Raw genomic sequence first — 16,670 nt, 5'->3', positions numbered from 1 at the left:
TTTATTCTCAAGGTGTTTCCATTTTGAATAGTGTGCTACCCTGAGAGACTGGACATTTAAAACATGTGAACTCCTACACAACAAAGTGGCAGAAATAATGGTATTTATATGTTAATTCCATGAGGCCCTACATTTAACTCTATTCCCTCTGGCCATATACCAGGTGGAAAAAAGCAAGGAGTCCACTATTAAAAATATCAAATCAGATAGTTCCAGCTGGGGTTTCCCAGTCATTTAAAAGGCAGAATATGAGGTCACTTTTAATATCTTAAGTAGGTAACTATCTTAGCATTTACTTTAGATATTAAATCTGAAGTGCTTATCTTTCCCTTACTAACTAGATTATACCACTAGCAGTTTTTAGCTTTTGAATATATTCCTTAAGAGCAACATTGGCACTTAATATGAGGTCAGTTGCTTTCCCCACTTATCTTTTCTTAGGAATATCCAATTCATCAATATACTAATCTGAAAAGTTGACTCACTAATTGGATTTAAGTGCCACAGGACTCCTCAGCACATTATTTTAATCAATTTGTTGGAAGGATCAATTTTCTCATGGTTGAATGCATATAAAAATGAAGCAACTAAATGAGCTACATTTGGCACATCTTATTCCCTAGAGATCTTTAAGAAGAGGTTCTTAATTGTGTATCCAAAATGGTTTGTGTTCCTTAAATGAATTTGTCTGGAGCAGGAAGATGGGATACCTATCCAGGCCTGTGTTTGTGGATCTCCATCTTAGGTTGACATTACTCTTCTAACCTTAGTATTAGTAGCTGGTGTTTAAGTTGAAGCAAGAAGTCATCCCTTTTTTTCTTAAAAGATTATATTTTATTTAGTACCATCTTAAAGTAATGAACAGAGTAGTCTTGTATTAGTTATGGTTGAGTTTTGTAAAGACAAAATGTTTGTAAAGGTTGCCCTAGAGGCCTTTTTGTATTGACTGCTATTAAGTACTACAGTGAATGTAAAACAGTGTTTAAAGTTTCAAGCTGAAGTTATAGTAACTACTGTAAAGGGCTATGGTTATTTTGAATGGCAGGGTTAAAGTTAAAAATTGAATTTTGGTATTTGTGCTTATATAAAACCCCTCTTCCCACCCAGCCTAGAGATATTTGGATTCTGAAAAAAAGACTTTTTCAGACTGCTAGTTGTACATATAGGTGTTTTATTTTCTTTTTCTTCATATTAGTCATTGTGGTTAAGTGATTTATTCGTAGCTGGTGAGTCACAAGTGTGTTTTTCATTCTGTGAGTCACCTCACTGCATACAAGTTTGTGCATTTTCTTTCCTTTCTAGATCTTTCATCTAAAAATAGGTATTTTATTTAGTTGCTAAGTTGAAATTTCAGTTTGTTACATTAGCTTTTGTAACTGTAAAATATCAAGTAATGTTGAGAGGAAATCTTACTGGTTTAGAAAACTTATTTAGTACCTCCTCTGGTCCAGGCATCCTACTGGGCTTGGGTATACAATGGCACATTATCACATAAGGAACTTAATTTGGGGAGATGGCAAAAATAGATTAACAACTGCATACAGAGATATGCTATAGGTGCTGTGGTGGAAGTTTGTGAATATATCATTTATAGTTGAGGCCCAGAGAGAGGTGGGCATGTGAGTACTCCTTGAGTTTCATATAGATAAGTTGGTGGAGGTAGGCTAGGTCATTACACTGCTGTAGATTGCAACTCTATGTTTATTTTTGGAGAGAGAGAGAGAGAGCATACGTGGGGTAGGGGCAGAGGAAGAGGAAGAGAGAGAGAATCTTAAGCAGTCTCCACACCCAGAACAGAGTCCAACATGGGGCTCAGTTTCACAACCATGAGATTATGACCTGAGCCGAAACCAAGAGTTGGATGCTTAACCAACTGAGCCACCCAGGCGCCCCTGATTGCAACTCTTTGAAAAACTGCATATAGATGGTTTATACTTCTTTGTTGGATTGAGATACTTATCTATTGAAGGAGAAACAGAACTTTCACATTTGTTTTTGTCTAGTTCAACATTTGTTTTGAAAACTTTAATGAAGTGCTTTAAAATTAAAGTAGGTCTAAAACCAAAATTCTCAGTTTATAGGATTAATTTCTAAGTTAAATATAATTTTAAGTAATAACATCATATTGTTTTATACAAAGATTCTGATGAACCTCTCTTGAGGCTGGCAATAATAGCAGGACATTAAGATGCATCAGTGTTACAAGTGGATAGTACAATTCTTGGGCAATATGAAAACTATTTATGAAGGGCCTGTTATTTCCAGTTGACTTCACATAAACTGTAAAGGAATCTGGCAGCTCGTGAGCTTCTACAAATGAGAATGTATTGTTTCAGAGTGAGCTGATGATGTATTCGGAGTATTTAGAATTTGGTGTAATTCGTTGAGTCTGTAACAGAACAGAATACTCTAGTGCAGTAATCAGTACATGATCTTACTGTTGTGTGATCTTAGGCTACTTACTTGACCTCTTACAGAGTCTAATAAGTTTTCTCAACTATAAAACGGTGGTAATGCCTATCTTGTAGGTCTTTGGGAAGTTTAAGTGAAGTGGTATATGTGTAAAGCACTTCACACAGGAACTGGAACATAAAAGGAAATTGGTCAGTGATGTGGGAATAATAATACTTTAGGTGTTTATATATATATATAAATCAGTTTTGTTTGAGCTGTAAAAATGAAACTCTTATTTCTTCAGCATTAAAAAAAATACAGAGGAAAGTGAACAAAACTACCATAGAAGGACAACACAAAATTCATGAAGCATTGCATATTTTTTGCAAAGGAGAAAAAATTTGGAGGTGTATAGACCAAGTAGTAAACCATGATTATAAGAAGAGGTTGGGTATATGATGGGAAAGTTAAACTTAATTTTAATGATTATTTAACATTAGAATTTGTAACAATAAATAAGTATATTCTTTTATAATAAAAAAGTTTTTGAAGCAATGTATAAAAAAGCGTTTCAAAAATAACTTTAAAACATAAGAGCAAACCCTGCCATTTCCCATCCTTCACTGGTGAGGGGCAGTTGGTGAGGGTGAATTGGAGGTGATTCTTCTTTGTTCTTCCAAGACAACTTTATGGAGTCAGCACCTCACACTGGGACCCAGCAACAAGAGGTACACAAAGTACTTCTTTCCCAGATCTATTTCTCTATGGTTGAAATGCACAATGGTGATCTGTTTAACTAAAGTCATGTGCTGTTAAATACTTTTTCACCTGTGGACTGTACAGAAATGAAACTTTCACTGATGGACAGTAAATCATCTACCCAACAGCCTTTCTCAGTGTTTATGATTCTTGTTCTCTTATCTCAGTGGTCTTCACAGTATGATTTGCTCAAGATTATCCATTGAGAGAAAGAAAATAATTAAGCTGCTATTTATTTCCCTTCCTTCCTTCTATTATCTAAAAAGTAAGAAAGAGTTTGAGTTTTTCTAATAGTTCATTTATAGATAAACCCTGGGCCTGTCACTTGGGTAGCATCTCAGAAGGTCACATGTCGCATATAGTATGTGAGGTCCCTGAAGCAAGACTGCAGGATTCCAATAACAAAAAGGAGCTAACACTGGTACCCTAACTCTGGTTCACTTTGGCGTATTGTAACCAATTGCAGTTTATTGTGCTTCATTTTGGTTTGGGGCATTATATGTATTTATTTATATGTATTAAAATGATAGACTGACTCCCAGAAAAAGGACATGTGGCTTAAAAAACATTCAACCAAGGAGACCACAGATTGAGGATAAAATTTAAACATAAGCACAAATGAGAAAATGTTAACGCTAACACATGTACTCTTAGAGTGAGATCCTTGTATCAGCTGCATTCTGCAGTTTGTTTTTTTTAATGATAATCTAATCATATTGGGCAAGATGTCCGTGCTCCAAAATTGGGAATTATTGGGAAGACTGTGTAAAGTATGGATCTGCATTCACTGTAGCTAATTATGAAGCTTACCCTGAATTTACGTTTGTATAAGTATAATAACCTACATTTAGGATTTCATGTATATAATTTTAAGATAGATAAAATATATACATATTGGGGTATGTACCCTTAGATTTTTTTTATTGATAGAGGACATCAAATTACCAAAAATGTTTGGAGACAACGACTTAACCAATAGTTGATATATTAATTATATCTGTCTGTATTAATCCTGTATGTAAGGTTAATCTCTATCTGTATTAACCCCATAGTTGATATATTACTCTCTCCTTTTTGAAACATGTTATTCCTTGCATCTCTAATGCCACTCTCTTTTATTTACTTATTATTATTATTATTATTATTTTGTCTGCTTATTTCCCCCATCCAGAGTTCTATCATGATCTTTGGCATTTCTGACAGGTAGTAAACAATAGGTATAAATGAGATTGCCACCCCCCCCAAAAAAAAAACAACTTATGTGACAAAACCAAGAAGTAATTCCAGATAAGTTGTTTTAAGATTGTTGTAGGCAGTGCTGTTTTTGAGATGTGTTTATAGTCCCTACAACCTTTCCCTGAACAGTCACTTTGAAGAAGAATTCAGTATTCACTTGAATGGGAGCACTTGGGTGGCCCAGTCAGTTAAGCGTCCAACTTTGGCTCAGGTCATGGTCTCACGGTTTGTGGATTTGAGCCCTGCGTCCGGCTCTGTGCTGACAGCTCAGAGCCTGGAGCCTGCTTCAAATTCTGTGTCTCCCTCTCTGTCTGTCCCTCCCCCACTTGCACTCTGTCTCTCTCTCAAAAATTAACATTTAAAAACAAATTTTTTTAATATTCATTTGAATGGATAAATTCTGCTGTGTTTGATATTAAATCAACCCTAATATTTCATAGTCAAATTTTGTATATCTTCCTTTAAATTTCTTTTTTTTTTTTTAAGTTTATTTATTTATTTTGAGAGAATGAGAGCACAAGTAGGGGAGGGGCAGAGAGAGAAGGAGAGAGAGAATCCCAAGCAGGCTCCATGCCACCAGTGAGGAGCCCAACACAGGGCTTGATCTCAACAAACCACGAGATCATGACCTGAGCCAAAATCAAGAGTCAGATGCTCAATCAACCAAACTATCCAGGTGCCCCTTAAATCCCTTTACAATGCATACTACACAGTGGAGATTTGCAGTGTGTATGTGATAAATACAAATAAACTTTCACTTACTTCAGAACCCTTTTTTAGGATCAGATGAGAGCTTTGAACTCAAGCTTTTTTTTTTTTTTTAAGTTTATTTATTTTTGACAGAGACAGACTGTAAGCATGAGCTGGGGAGGGGCAGAGAGAGAGGGAGACACAGAATCTGAATTCTATGAGGCTCCAGGCTCCAAGCTGTCAGCACAGAGCCTGACGCGGGGCTTGAACTCTCAAACTGTGAGATTGTGACCTGGGCCAAAGTCGGACGCTTAACTCACTGAGCCACCCAAGCGCCCCTCAAGCATATTTTTTAATTTTATAAGTTTTTAAACTTCAGATTGTATTATTAGTCAGCTGTTGGAAAAAAAACTCCTATGTAACAAACCACCTTAAACTTTGTAGCATGATATCACTACCCAAAACCATCTACAGATTCTGTGCAATCCCTGTCAAAATCTCAATGACATTGTTTGCAGAAATAGAAAAATTCATCTTAAAATTCATGTGGAATCTCAGAGGGCCCTGAATAGCCAAAACAGTTTTGAAAAGGAACAAATTTGGAGGACTTATATTTCCTGATTTTAAAACTTATTACAAAACTATAGTAATCAAACGTATGTAGTACTAACATAAGGCTAGACACATAACCCAATGGTATAGGAGAGAGACCCCATAAATCAACCATGGTATATATGGCCCATTGATTTTCATCAAGTATACCAAGACTTCTTAATGGGAAAGAGACCATCTTTTCAACAAATGGTGCTGAGAAAACTGGATATCCATATGCCAAACTGGATATATACTGTACACCAGAAATAAAAATAATTCAAAATGGATCAACTGCCTAAATACAAGAGCTGAAACTAGAAAACTCTTAGAAGAAAACATAGGCCAAAAATCTGTATGACATCGGATTTAGCAGTGATTTCTTAGGTATAACACCAAAAGCAGAGGTAACAAAAAAGCTAGATTAATTGGACATCATCAGAATTAAGACATTTTGTGCATCCAAGGGCACTATCAAGAGAGTGAAAAGATAACCCACAGAATGGGAAAAAATATTTGTAAATCATATATCTAATAAAGAATTAATATCCAGAATATATAAAAACTCCAATAACTTATAACAACAGCTCAGTTCCAAAATGGACAAAGGACTTGAATAGACATTTCTCTAAAGAAGATATACATATGGCCAGTAAGCACATGAAAAGATGCCCAGTATCACTAGTCATCAGGGAAATGCAAACCAAAACCACAATGATATCACTTCATACCCATTGAGAAGACTGTTATCAAAAAAAAAAGAAAAAGAAAAATAATGAGTGTTGGTGAGGATGTAGAGAAATTGGAACCCTCATGCATTGCTGGTAGAAGTGTAAAATGGCACTGCTGCTGTGGAAACTATGGTGGTTCCTCAAAAAGTTAAACATAAAATTATCATATGATCCAGCAATTCCACTTCTAGACAGATACCCAAAAGAATTGAAAGCAAGGCCTCAAACAGATACTTGTATGCTATTATTCATAACAGCATTATTCACAATAACCCAAATGGAAAACAACCTAAATGTCCATCAGCACAGGAATGTATGAATAAAATGTTTTATGTGCATATAATGAAATTTTATTCAGCCTTTAAAAAGAATGAAATTCTGATACAAGCTATAACATAGATGAACCTTGAAAACACTGTGCTGGGTGGAAGAAGTCAGACGCAAAAGGACAGATATCATGGTTCCACATACCTGAGGTACCTAGAGTAGTTAAGTGTATACAGACAGAAAGTAGAATAGAGGTTACCAGTAGCTATGCTTGGGGGGAGGGGTGGAGTAAATGGGGAGTTAATTATTTAAATGAGTATAGAGTTATATGATAATAAAAAGTTCTAGAAATGGATAGTGGTGGTGGTGCCACTGAATTAAACACCTAACAGTAGTTACAATGGTAAGTTTTATGTACTGTATACTTTACCAACAGTAAAAATTTTTTTAGGGGCACCTGGGTGGCTCAGTCAGTTGAGTGTCCAACTCTGACTCAGGTCATGATCTCGTGGTTCACAAGTTCAAGCCCCACTTGGGGCTCTCTGCTGTCAGCGCAGAGCCGTCTTTGGATCCTCTGCACCCCCTCCGGCCCCTCCCCCACTTGCATGCTCTCACTCTCTCCCTGTCTCTCAAAATAAACATTAAAAAAAAAACCTTTTAAAAAACTTGGCAGCATACAACAATAAACCTTGATTTCTTGCTCTTATATTTGAGCTAAAGCTCAGCTCATCTAGGCTTGTTTTGAAGCTGTGGTTTGTGTCCTGGTCTGCTCCTTGTGTTTCTCAGTTTCCTTTTAGGAATGATCTTTAGGGATGATCTTATGGAGAAAAGCAGGAATGCTAAAGGGCAAGTTCAGCCACACGAGTGCATTTCAAACCTTTACCGGCATCATATCTACTGACATATAAACCAACTCATATGGCCAAACCCAAAGCCACAAGACAAAGAAGTACTTTCTGTATACTTTGAAGCCATGGCAAAGGTGTGGATGAATACTTACCATAGGGGAGCAAAGACTTGAGAGTAAGAATTCAGTGCACTACAGAGATAAGCTAAGAACTTTAAAAATGTTTTGGCAACATTGAAGACTAAGCCATTACTCATTAGTACATTATTTTAGACTATGAAGCTTACCTCCTTCAAGTACTGAAACTGTTCTAACAATTTTTTAACAGAATCTTTGAAGTCTTTTTTACACATTCTTCCTTTTTAAGGTTTTGGGGGGGGGGAGGGGCAGAGAGAGAGGGAGAGAGAACCCCAGGGAGAGAGAATCTGTCAGCACAGAGCCCGACATGGGGCTCAATCTCATGAACTGTGAGATCATCACCTGAGCTGAAATCAAGAGTCAGACGCTTAACTGACTGAGCTACCCAGGCACCCCCAGTTTTGAGTTTTTTTTAATGACAGGGCCATTACTATGAGCATCTATTTTAGTTTGTTGCTTTTTAGATAACATAGTTATGAAAATTGATAACAACTCAAGATTGATAACAACTACAGATAATAAAAGTGCCCCTGAGGTTATTGGTGAGGCCCTAAGTAGTAAACTATATGGCAGTCTTGGTAGAAAGATGGGATTTTATTCCTTCAGATACCTGAGTACTGTTTGTTTTTCTCCGAAGTTGCATGTTTTATAATTGAGTTATTCATACATTGTATCATTTGTTTAAAAAAAAACTTGAGGGGCGCCTGGGTGGCTCAGTCGGTTAAGCGTCCGACTTCGGCTCAGGTCAGGATCTTGCGGTCCGTAAGTTCGAACCCCGCGTCGGGCTCTGTGCTGACCGCTCAGAGCCTGGAGCCTGTTTTGGATTCTGTGTCTCCCTCTCTCTCTGACCCTCTCCCATTCATGCTCTGTCTCTCTCTGTCTCAAAAATAGATAAACGTTAAAAAAAAAAAAAAAAGTTTAAAAAAAAAAATAAATAAAAACTTGATAGCCAATCAAAATATTTTTATAAAATACTTGATATAAAGAATGATGCTCTTTAAAATTTTATTTTCTAAAAACAATTTAAGTTAGAAGTAAACTATTAGGGGTGCCTGGGTGGCTCAGTCGGTTGAGTGTCCGACTTCGGCTCAGGTCATGATCTCACGGTTTGTGAGTTTGAGCCCACGTTGGGCTCTGTGCGGACAGCTTGGAGCCTGCTTCAGATTCTGTCTCTGTCTCTCTGCCCCTCCCCTACTCGCTCTCTGTCTCTCTCTCAAATATAAAAAATAAAACATTAAAAAAAAAATTTTTTTTAAAAAGAAGTAAACTATTAAATTGATTGTTGGCAGTTTCTAGTGGATAACATGAACAGGATAGCCTTATTAGGGTATTTTTAATATCAAGGCTATAACTAATTTAACTTATTTGTAGAGTGACTATTTATAAGCAGGGTCAGAAGGGTGGTTGGAAAATGGAAGAGGTACAGAACACAGCACAGTAGTAATGTGTGTTGGGAGGTGGTGATAATAATAAAAATAGCTGACTTAGCTCTTCGAAAGATGTGTTTAATTTACTTCATCCATTTCTTCTACAATCAAATAGTTCCCAGGAGTTCCTCTGCTTTCCACCATGGATTTTTTTCCTGCCATATCCTCTAAAAACCCAAGGCTTTTAGTTGTCTGTTAGACATACTCCTCTTTCAAAATAAGATACAGTGGTATATTAGTTTCAAAATGTAAAGCTGAAATCTTAATAGGGTCTCTATATGACAGCAAACTATACTGTATATACTATAAAGTATTAAGCCATCTTAACATACAATATCAGTTAAAATCATATAAATTAGATTTTTTCTAAAAGTAGAATATCATCCTTCTACTAGCAGTAGCTTATTCAAAGATTCCTATCCCTCTTCCATTGACTCTAGTTATACACATACATACACGTAAAACCCTCTATAACCCTTTATTAATGCTGACTAGAAAGTTCTGGTCTGATTGTTTTCTACAAATTTGACTCTTTGTTTTGTTTTAATGTATTTTACACTGAATTCATTCGTGTCTACAAATAAATAAGGTTAGATGGATATAGGTATGGATGTAGCTGTAGTAGGGCTAAATTATCCAAGGTTTTAAAAAATCATGGAATGGTGTTACTAGTATCAAAAGAGTAATAATAAAGAGTATTTAAAGAGTATCTGTTAACAGTGTATAGCTGCTAGGTATAATAAGAAGATAATACTGAGATTGGAAAGGCAAAGAAAAATTATAAGCATCCTCTGTATCTGGTTAATTCTACCTTCTTTCTGATTGGTTCAGTAGACTAATTTGTGATAGAAGTTTATCTTTGGCCCTAGTTTAAGAATTAAGTTAGGTTTTCAGAAATCCTTTTTGTGAGTTGTTTGGTACTAGAAATGATGCTTAAAATGGTGGTTATTTTTTTCTCTAGCTCTTCAAGTATTTTATCATATAATATTGCTGAATTAAATAAAGTACTAAAGGTAGACTTAGACTTAGTTACAAGTCTCAGGTCCTGGATAGAAGAAGCCATCTGGTACTTTTGAGGGAGAAAGAACATTTTGATTTTCTTTAATTGGACCGTTAGGTAGGGCAGAGTGTCTGATCACACCCCAGCCTTTTTTCTGAAAGGATATTAGCTTAGTGCTCAATCTTGAGAGTAGTTTAACTTGAGTAAGCTTGAAGAAGATTTTCTGACTAAGGAGTCAAGGGGATGACCCAAAAGGGCCAGGATCATAACAGGAATGTGGCAGAGTGGAGCTCTAGTTGGGGCCGGACAGGTTACTCAATGAAGCACAATGTGATCAGTAACGAAAAGCCTTCCTCATGGAGATATGTAAGATAAGCAACAGAATTCTCACGAAGCCTGTATCAAGTTTACTCATGCAAACAGAAGTGACTGGTAGGTGGAAATCACACTGAAGGAAGATTCAGTGACCCTAGATTGCCAGTGTTAGAAAACCCTTTAACAGTATGCCACAATAAAATCTGAGTTTCTTCAATGCACAAGATTTTAGCTAGTAATTAGGTACTAGTTCTAGTGCAGGAGACTTAAGAGAGTGCAATAAATATCTATGCTGTTGGTTTGTTTTTTTAAAGTTGGTATCAGACACAATAGGATTCTAAGCAGTATGGTAAAGTGAAAAAAGGAAAATTTTTCTTCCTTTCTTCACCACTTTGCTCCTATTATCCTCATTTTGATCCTTTCCAACCCTGAGCAAACATTCATTGAAACGGATTGTGGTGTTCTCGTGGGTAAAATAAGGATTGTTGGATTTCTGGAATCTTGTCAAATGGCACTACAACTACTAAGGACCCAATTCCTTAGAATAAATAGAGTTTTCCTGTGAAAGTTAAATCTTGTCTTTTTTTTTTCTTTCTCTCTCTTTTTTTTTTTTTCTTTTGTTTTGTTTAGATTCTTGTCATTTGTTCTGCAGGATTCTAGGTTGGAACTTGAGCCATGAAAGGTTAATATAAAAGGTAACTGGGGCTTATGACATAGCAGATAAACAGTTGAGTCCAGAACAGATTTTCCTGATACATGTTTGCCCTTTGTATTATGCCAGCTGTGTCAGGAACTCCACTCTTTCCCAGTTATCTTGCATTTTTCTTCCTTCCTTCTCTTTTCACCTTACTTCAGCAGCTCCAGTTACCCCCCCCGCCCAAGAGTTTTAATTGGTAGTTTTACATTGATAGTTTTGGCCAGTGGAGCCGCCATGATGTTCTCCACATCACTGTCCAAGAACTGAAAGTTAAATCTTAATCCTTTTCCACAAATGTATTATGATACATTCTGTCAGCACAATAATATACACAAAAGTAAAACTGGTACATTTTGTACAGGAACCACCATTTGGGATTATACCCTTTCTTCCTTTGTTATGTACTAGAGATCAAAAAATAATCAATTGGTGAGTTCAATAATCTACCTCATCTATTTTATATTTCAGAATTTGAGTGTCTTATGTTCAGAATTCAAGTTTGTTATAAAATTAAACTGCATAGGAGACCCATTTAATGTATATTGAGCTTCATATAGACATCCTTAAATGGGATTGCACAATCCTATAGGCTGTCTGCCATAATTCCAATGACAGTGTGTACTCAGAAACTATAGGCAATGAGGGCTTAATTGCTGCAACCTAACTTCTTTTTATTACCTTGAAATACTTTCAGTTTACCTTCTTTTATTATTTAATTCCATTCCATACCAATAATTGCATTAATTGAAGCCCATGCCTCTCCTTATAGGAAATGCTGATGTTTGTAAATTTCAACTATAGGAAGGGAAATGTTCTTTAATGAATAATTGAAAGACTTTTTTTTACTTTTCATAATTCAGTGCTAGTCCTGTTGCCATTTATGTTCAGAGTATTTTACGAATGGTAACTAAATTATGGCATCTAGAAAATCATCTCTTCAAGGAATCTCACAAGGTGTGCTACATAATAACATTGTAAGTAGGTTAAATAGACTGACTTTATCTCAAGTGGCTTACTGTATTAAAGAAGAGTTTAATATATTCAGCTTTACTGTTGAAACACCAAATGAATTCTGACACCTCTGATGAGATGATTAAAGTTGAAAATTTTTTTCTTTTGACAGCATCAACAAAGAGAGTATTGTAGACGTAGAAGGTGTTGTGAGAAAAGTGAATCAAAAAATTGGAAGCTGGGGGCGCCTGGGTGGCGCAGTCGGTTAAGCGTCCGACTTCAGCCAGGTCACGATCTCGCGGTCCGTGAGTTCGAGCCCCGCGTCGGGCTCTGGGCTGATGGCTCAGAGCCTGGAGCCTGTTTCCGATTCTGTGTCTCCCTCTCTCTCTGCCCCTCCCCCGTTCATGCTCTGTCTCTCTCTGTCCCCAAAATAAATAAACATTGAAAAAAAAAAAATTTTTAAAAAAAAAAATTGGAAGCTGTACACAGCAAGATGTAGAGTTACATGTTCAAAAGGTAACTTTTTTCAAAATATAAAATTGTGTACAGAAATAGATTTAGATGGTTCTTACAATCATGTCAAATCTATATGTTCTTAATTAGAGTTGATGTGTAAAATACTGAGTTTTATACATTGATTACTGAATCAGTTAGCTTTTATTATATGACAAACCACATCCCAGTATTTACGTACTTAAAAGTATTTATTTGCTCATGATTCTGTACGTCTGGCAGTTAGGGTCATCGATCTGAGATGGCTCATCTGCTCTGCATGACAACAACGGGGCCTACTGATATTTCTGGGACATCTCTTCCTGTGGCCTTTTTTCATCCAGCAGACTAGCTCAGTCTTCTTGGCATGGTGCCAGAAGGGTTCCCAGCAGCAAGAGAGGAAAGCCCTAGTGTGTAAGCACTTTTCAAGCCTCTCCTTATATCACATTTGCTAAATATGTCATTGGTCAAAGCAAGTCACATGAAAAAACTTAGATTTAAGGGACGGAGAAGTAGATGCCACCTCTTGATGGGAAGAAAGGCAAGATCTTTGAAAAAAGGTATGTAATCAGGAGCCTGAGGAATTATTGGAGCCATTTTTGCAATCTGCCACAGTCACGTGGGGAAAAATATTAAAAAATATAAAATATATAAAACATGTCTGAAAAGCTATTATGCATTTACTTTACTGTGAACTTTCTTCTGATAATAACTTCTAATGGTTGATTAATTACACTCTTTTTTTTTTTAATTTTTTTTTTTTTCTACGTTTATTTATTTTTGGGAGAGAGACAGAGCATGAACAGGGGAGGGGCAGAGAGAGAGGGAGACACAGAATCGGAAACAGGCTCCAGGCTCTGAGCCATCAGCACAGAGCCCGACGTGGGGCTGGAACTCATGGACCGTGAGATCATGACCTGAGCCGAAGTCGGCTGCTTAACCGACTGCGCCACCAGGCGCCCCTAGATTTGATATTTTCTAAAAAGCTGCAGTAAGATGTTTGTACAAAAAATTAGTGTTTAACCAGAACCATCAGTACTAAAATTCCTACACAATACAAAATAACAAGGACATCTATGTTTTAGAATTCACCAACTAGTTCTAAGTAAATCTAGAACACTTTCTGGACTTCTTTAGAAAAGTAAGATAATCCTATAATTCAATTATATAAACTACACGATTCTAGTCAATTATATATGACTATAGAGTCCTATAATCTAGTCATATAAATGTATAAAATCAAAGAGGTTGGGTGGGATCATGGAACAATAACTTAAAATGAGAATACATTTTTTAAAATCTTTTTTTTTTTTTTCAACGTTTATTTATTTTTGGGACAGAGAGAGACAGAGCATGAACGGGGGAGGGGCAGAGAGAAAGGGAGACACAGAATCGGAAACAGGCTCCAGGCTCTGAGCCATCAGCCCAGAGCCCGACGCGGGGCTCGAACTCACGGACCGCAAGATCGTGACCTGGGTGAAATCGGACGCTTAACCGACTGTGCCACCCAGGCGCCCCTAATTACGCTAACTCTTAATGATTATATTTCCTTATTGTCATCATATTTCTGATAATATACAGTATAGAGAAATCAAAAGAGGCAAAACTGTGTTGGTTTTACATTCTAGCAGTAACTTCTTTCATACAAGATTTACCCCACATTCATTTTGTTCTTGGACAAAAAAACTAGAAGTGTTCATTACCATTGACTTCTAAAATACTGTAAGTGAACTCAAAAATATTTAGTGCTTTTGAAATAACCTTGCAGTTTTGAACCTGCAGTTCTCAGGACCAGGCCTAGTTTGTATCTACAATATGCATCATTAAATTTTTCTTAAGGAGTAGATCCTTCCCATCCTCACCCCTGTATGTGTATTTGTATGTGTGTGAGCATGTGTAAGAGAGCAGTCAGGGAGACTGACAGATGCAGAAAGACTCATACATGCACACTAATTTGGGAGTACTAGGTTGTATTTAACTGGAGTCGTCATGGGAACACTTCAAGACTTAAAAAATCTTATATTTATTACTGACTTGTCAGATTACTATGTTCTCTTTGTGTAAGCTTCATTTCATACTAAGCCCACCAAGAAGTAGGTAACCTAGTAAAAGCAAACCAACCTAAGGGTATGCTGACCAAGTAAAACAACCTCCTATCTTCCAAGTAACACTTCTTTTTCAATATTTTAATTAAAAATTTTTAGTGGATACAGCAAGTAAATGTACTTCCAAAATATTCTAGTTACCTGGGGTTCCTGGGTGGCTCAGCTGGTTAAGCTTCTGACTCTTGATTTCAGCTCAGGTCATGATCTGAGGGATCATGGGATTTGTGGGATTGAACCCTGCATCAGGCTCTGTGCTGACAGCACACAGCCTGCTTGGGATTCTGTCTCTCCCTCTCTCTGTCCCTCTCCTACTTGTGTGTATGCATGCACTCACTCTCTCAAAATATAAACTTAAAAAACTAAAATACTCTAATATTTAGCATTCAATACTTAATAAATGTTAATGAGAAATATAAAGCCTAAAAAGCTTACAAATTTTGTTTTAATGGAAATAATTATAAAGTATCTCACAAAGTATAAAGTATCATATCCTAAAAAGGAACTTATAAGAAGCACTGATTCTTTCCTATCATTTATTTATTTATTCAGCCAGCAGTTAGTGAGTACATACTTTCTTCCAGCACTGTGAAGTTATGGGGATCAGAGTACTCAAAACCTGATGAAGTGAATTTCTACTAGTTATAAAAGTAGAAGGAGTAGCTGTTCCATTCTCCAGCTTTGCATGGGAAATCACGTTTCTGTTAACTCATCAAAGGGAAACACTATAACTTGAGTATAGAGGTGGTGACAAATCTATTTTACTATAAGGAGGACTGGAGTATCCTTCTGACACTTTTTCTTGAAGAGCTGAGCTGAGTGCTAAATGCGATCTACTGCCTGGAAGAATATGATTTCCTTCCCTGAATTAACTAAATAAGGTCTCTTTCCCTTTTGTGCTTTAACAGGTTTTCCAGGCTTAATTGGGAGTAACTAATAGGGTAACATGTTTTTAAGAGTAGCCAAAAAAAAACCCTAGCTCATTCTTTATGACCTAACTGCTTTTTAGTGCTAAAATGTACAATTAATGTGAATGAATTTAACAAATAAAAAGGAATTTTAACACCATAAAAGAATACCTTCTGTGGTGGCTTCCAATCCAGAAGAGCAGCAAGAAATGAGATATAAAGTAAAGAAGGGATATTTGGGAAAAGAATGAGAAAAGGGAGGAGATGTACAGCAGGGTTGGGTTGACTTTGGTCCTAGTGGTAGAAATGCCAAATGCTATTAACAGTGATAATAACACATTTGTTTAATGGCTCCCACAAAAGAGCGGAATGTTTTCATATTCATTACTCCATTTGATTCTCATTGCAGACCTTATTTTACAGAGTAGGATATTGAAGCTCTGAGGTTAAATGATTTGCCTAACAACAGCTTTTATGTGACAAAGCAAAGCCTTAAGTTGAGGCCCCTTGACTCCAGTTAGTACTTATTTGTCATATTGGTAGGCATATTAGTGTTACAAAGTGTTAATATATGTGTTATCTCATTGTTCCAACAACATAGGGATGTTAACAAGAAATATTATTCCCATTTTATAGGTGAAAAAACGTATACATCTTTGATTTTTAGCAAGTAGTTTCAGTTAAGATGTATGCAAACATACCTTCATATTTAAGTCAACTGCAGATTTTTTTAAAGCAAAGATAACAGGTTTTGTGTGCTTCATGATATTTTTGGTAATCTCTCACTTTCAGATTTATGTGATCAGTTTGGCTGAACCCCGCCTGCCCTTGCAGCTGGATGATGCTGTTCGGCCTGAGGTGGAAGGAGAAGAGGTTAAAACTATATTTTTGAAATACTGTGCTTCCTCTGTATGTTTAGTTTACAAAACATTGAAAACTTGATGTCCTACTTTTGTGTGAAGATATCTGTGATTTGATTTGAGCTTCATTTTTTATCTAAATTTACTTTTACATCAACAATTCTCAAACTTCTTAATCTCAAGATCCCTTTACACTCCTAAAAATAATTGCCCCCACAAACTTTTATATTCATAGGTATATCTGTCAATATTTTGCAGTATTAGA

General features: G+C 36.3%; 1 protein-coding gene across 3 annotated transcripts in view; it reads left to right on the top strand.

Annotated features, from left to right (window-relative positions):
* Positions 1 to 16,670, top strand: part of DARS1 (aspartyl-tRNA synthetase 1) — a 63,934-nt gene that overhangs the window by 29,607 nt on the left and 17,657 nt on the right. For all 3 annotated transcript variants that reach the window (XM_045479669.1, XM_045479670.1, XM_045479671.1), the window contains 3 exons: positions 12,216 to 12,273; positions 12,515 to 12,559; positions 16,338 to 16,418. In XM_045479669.1, the coding sequence (XP_045335625.1) occupies positions 12,216 to 12,273; positions 12,515 to 12,559; positions 16,338 to 16,418 (184 nt within the window). The remainder of the gene's footprint in view (positions 1 to 12,215; positions 12,274 to 12,514; positions 12,560 to 16,337; positions 16,419 to 16,670) is intronic.

The sequence above is a fragment of the Leopardus geoffroyi genome, chromosome C1 (genome assembly GCF_018350155.1).
Source record: "Leopardus geoffroyi isolate Oge1 chromosome C1, O.geoffroyi_Oge1_pat1.0, whole genome shotgun sequence".
Lineage (NCBI taxonomy): Eukaryota > Metazoa > Chordata > Mammalia > Carnivora > Felidae > Leopardus > Leopardus geoffroyi.
The sequence above is the reverse complement of the archived record's forward strand: the minus strand, read 5'-3'. Positions and strand labels throughout refer to the sequence as shown.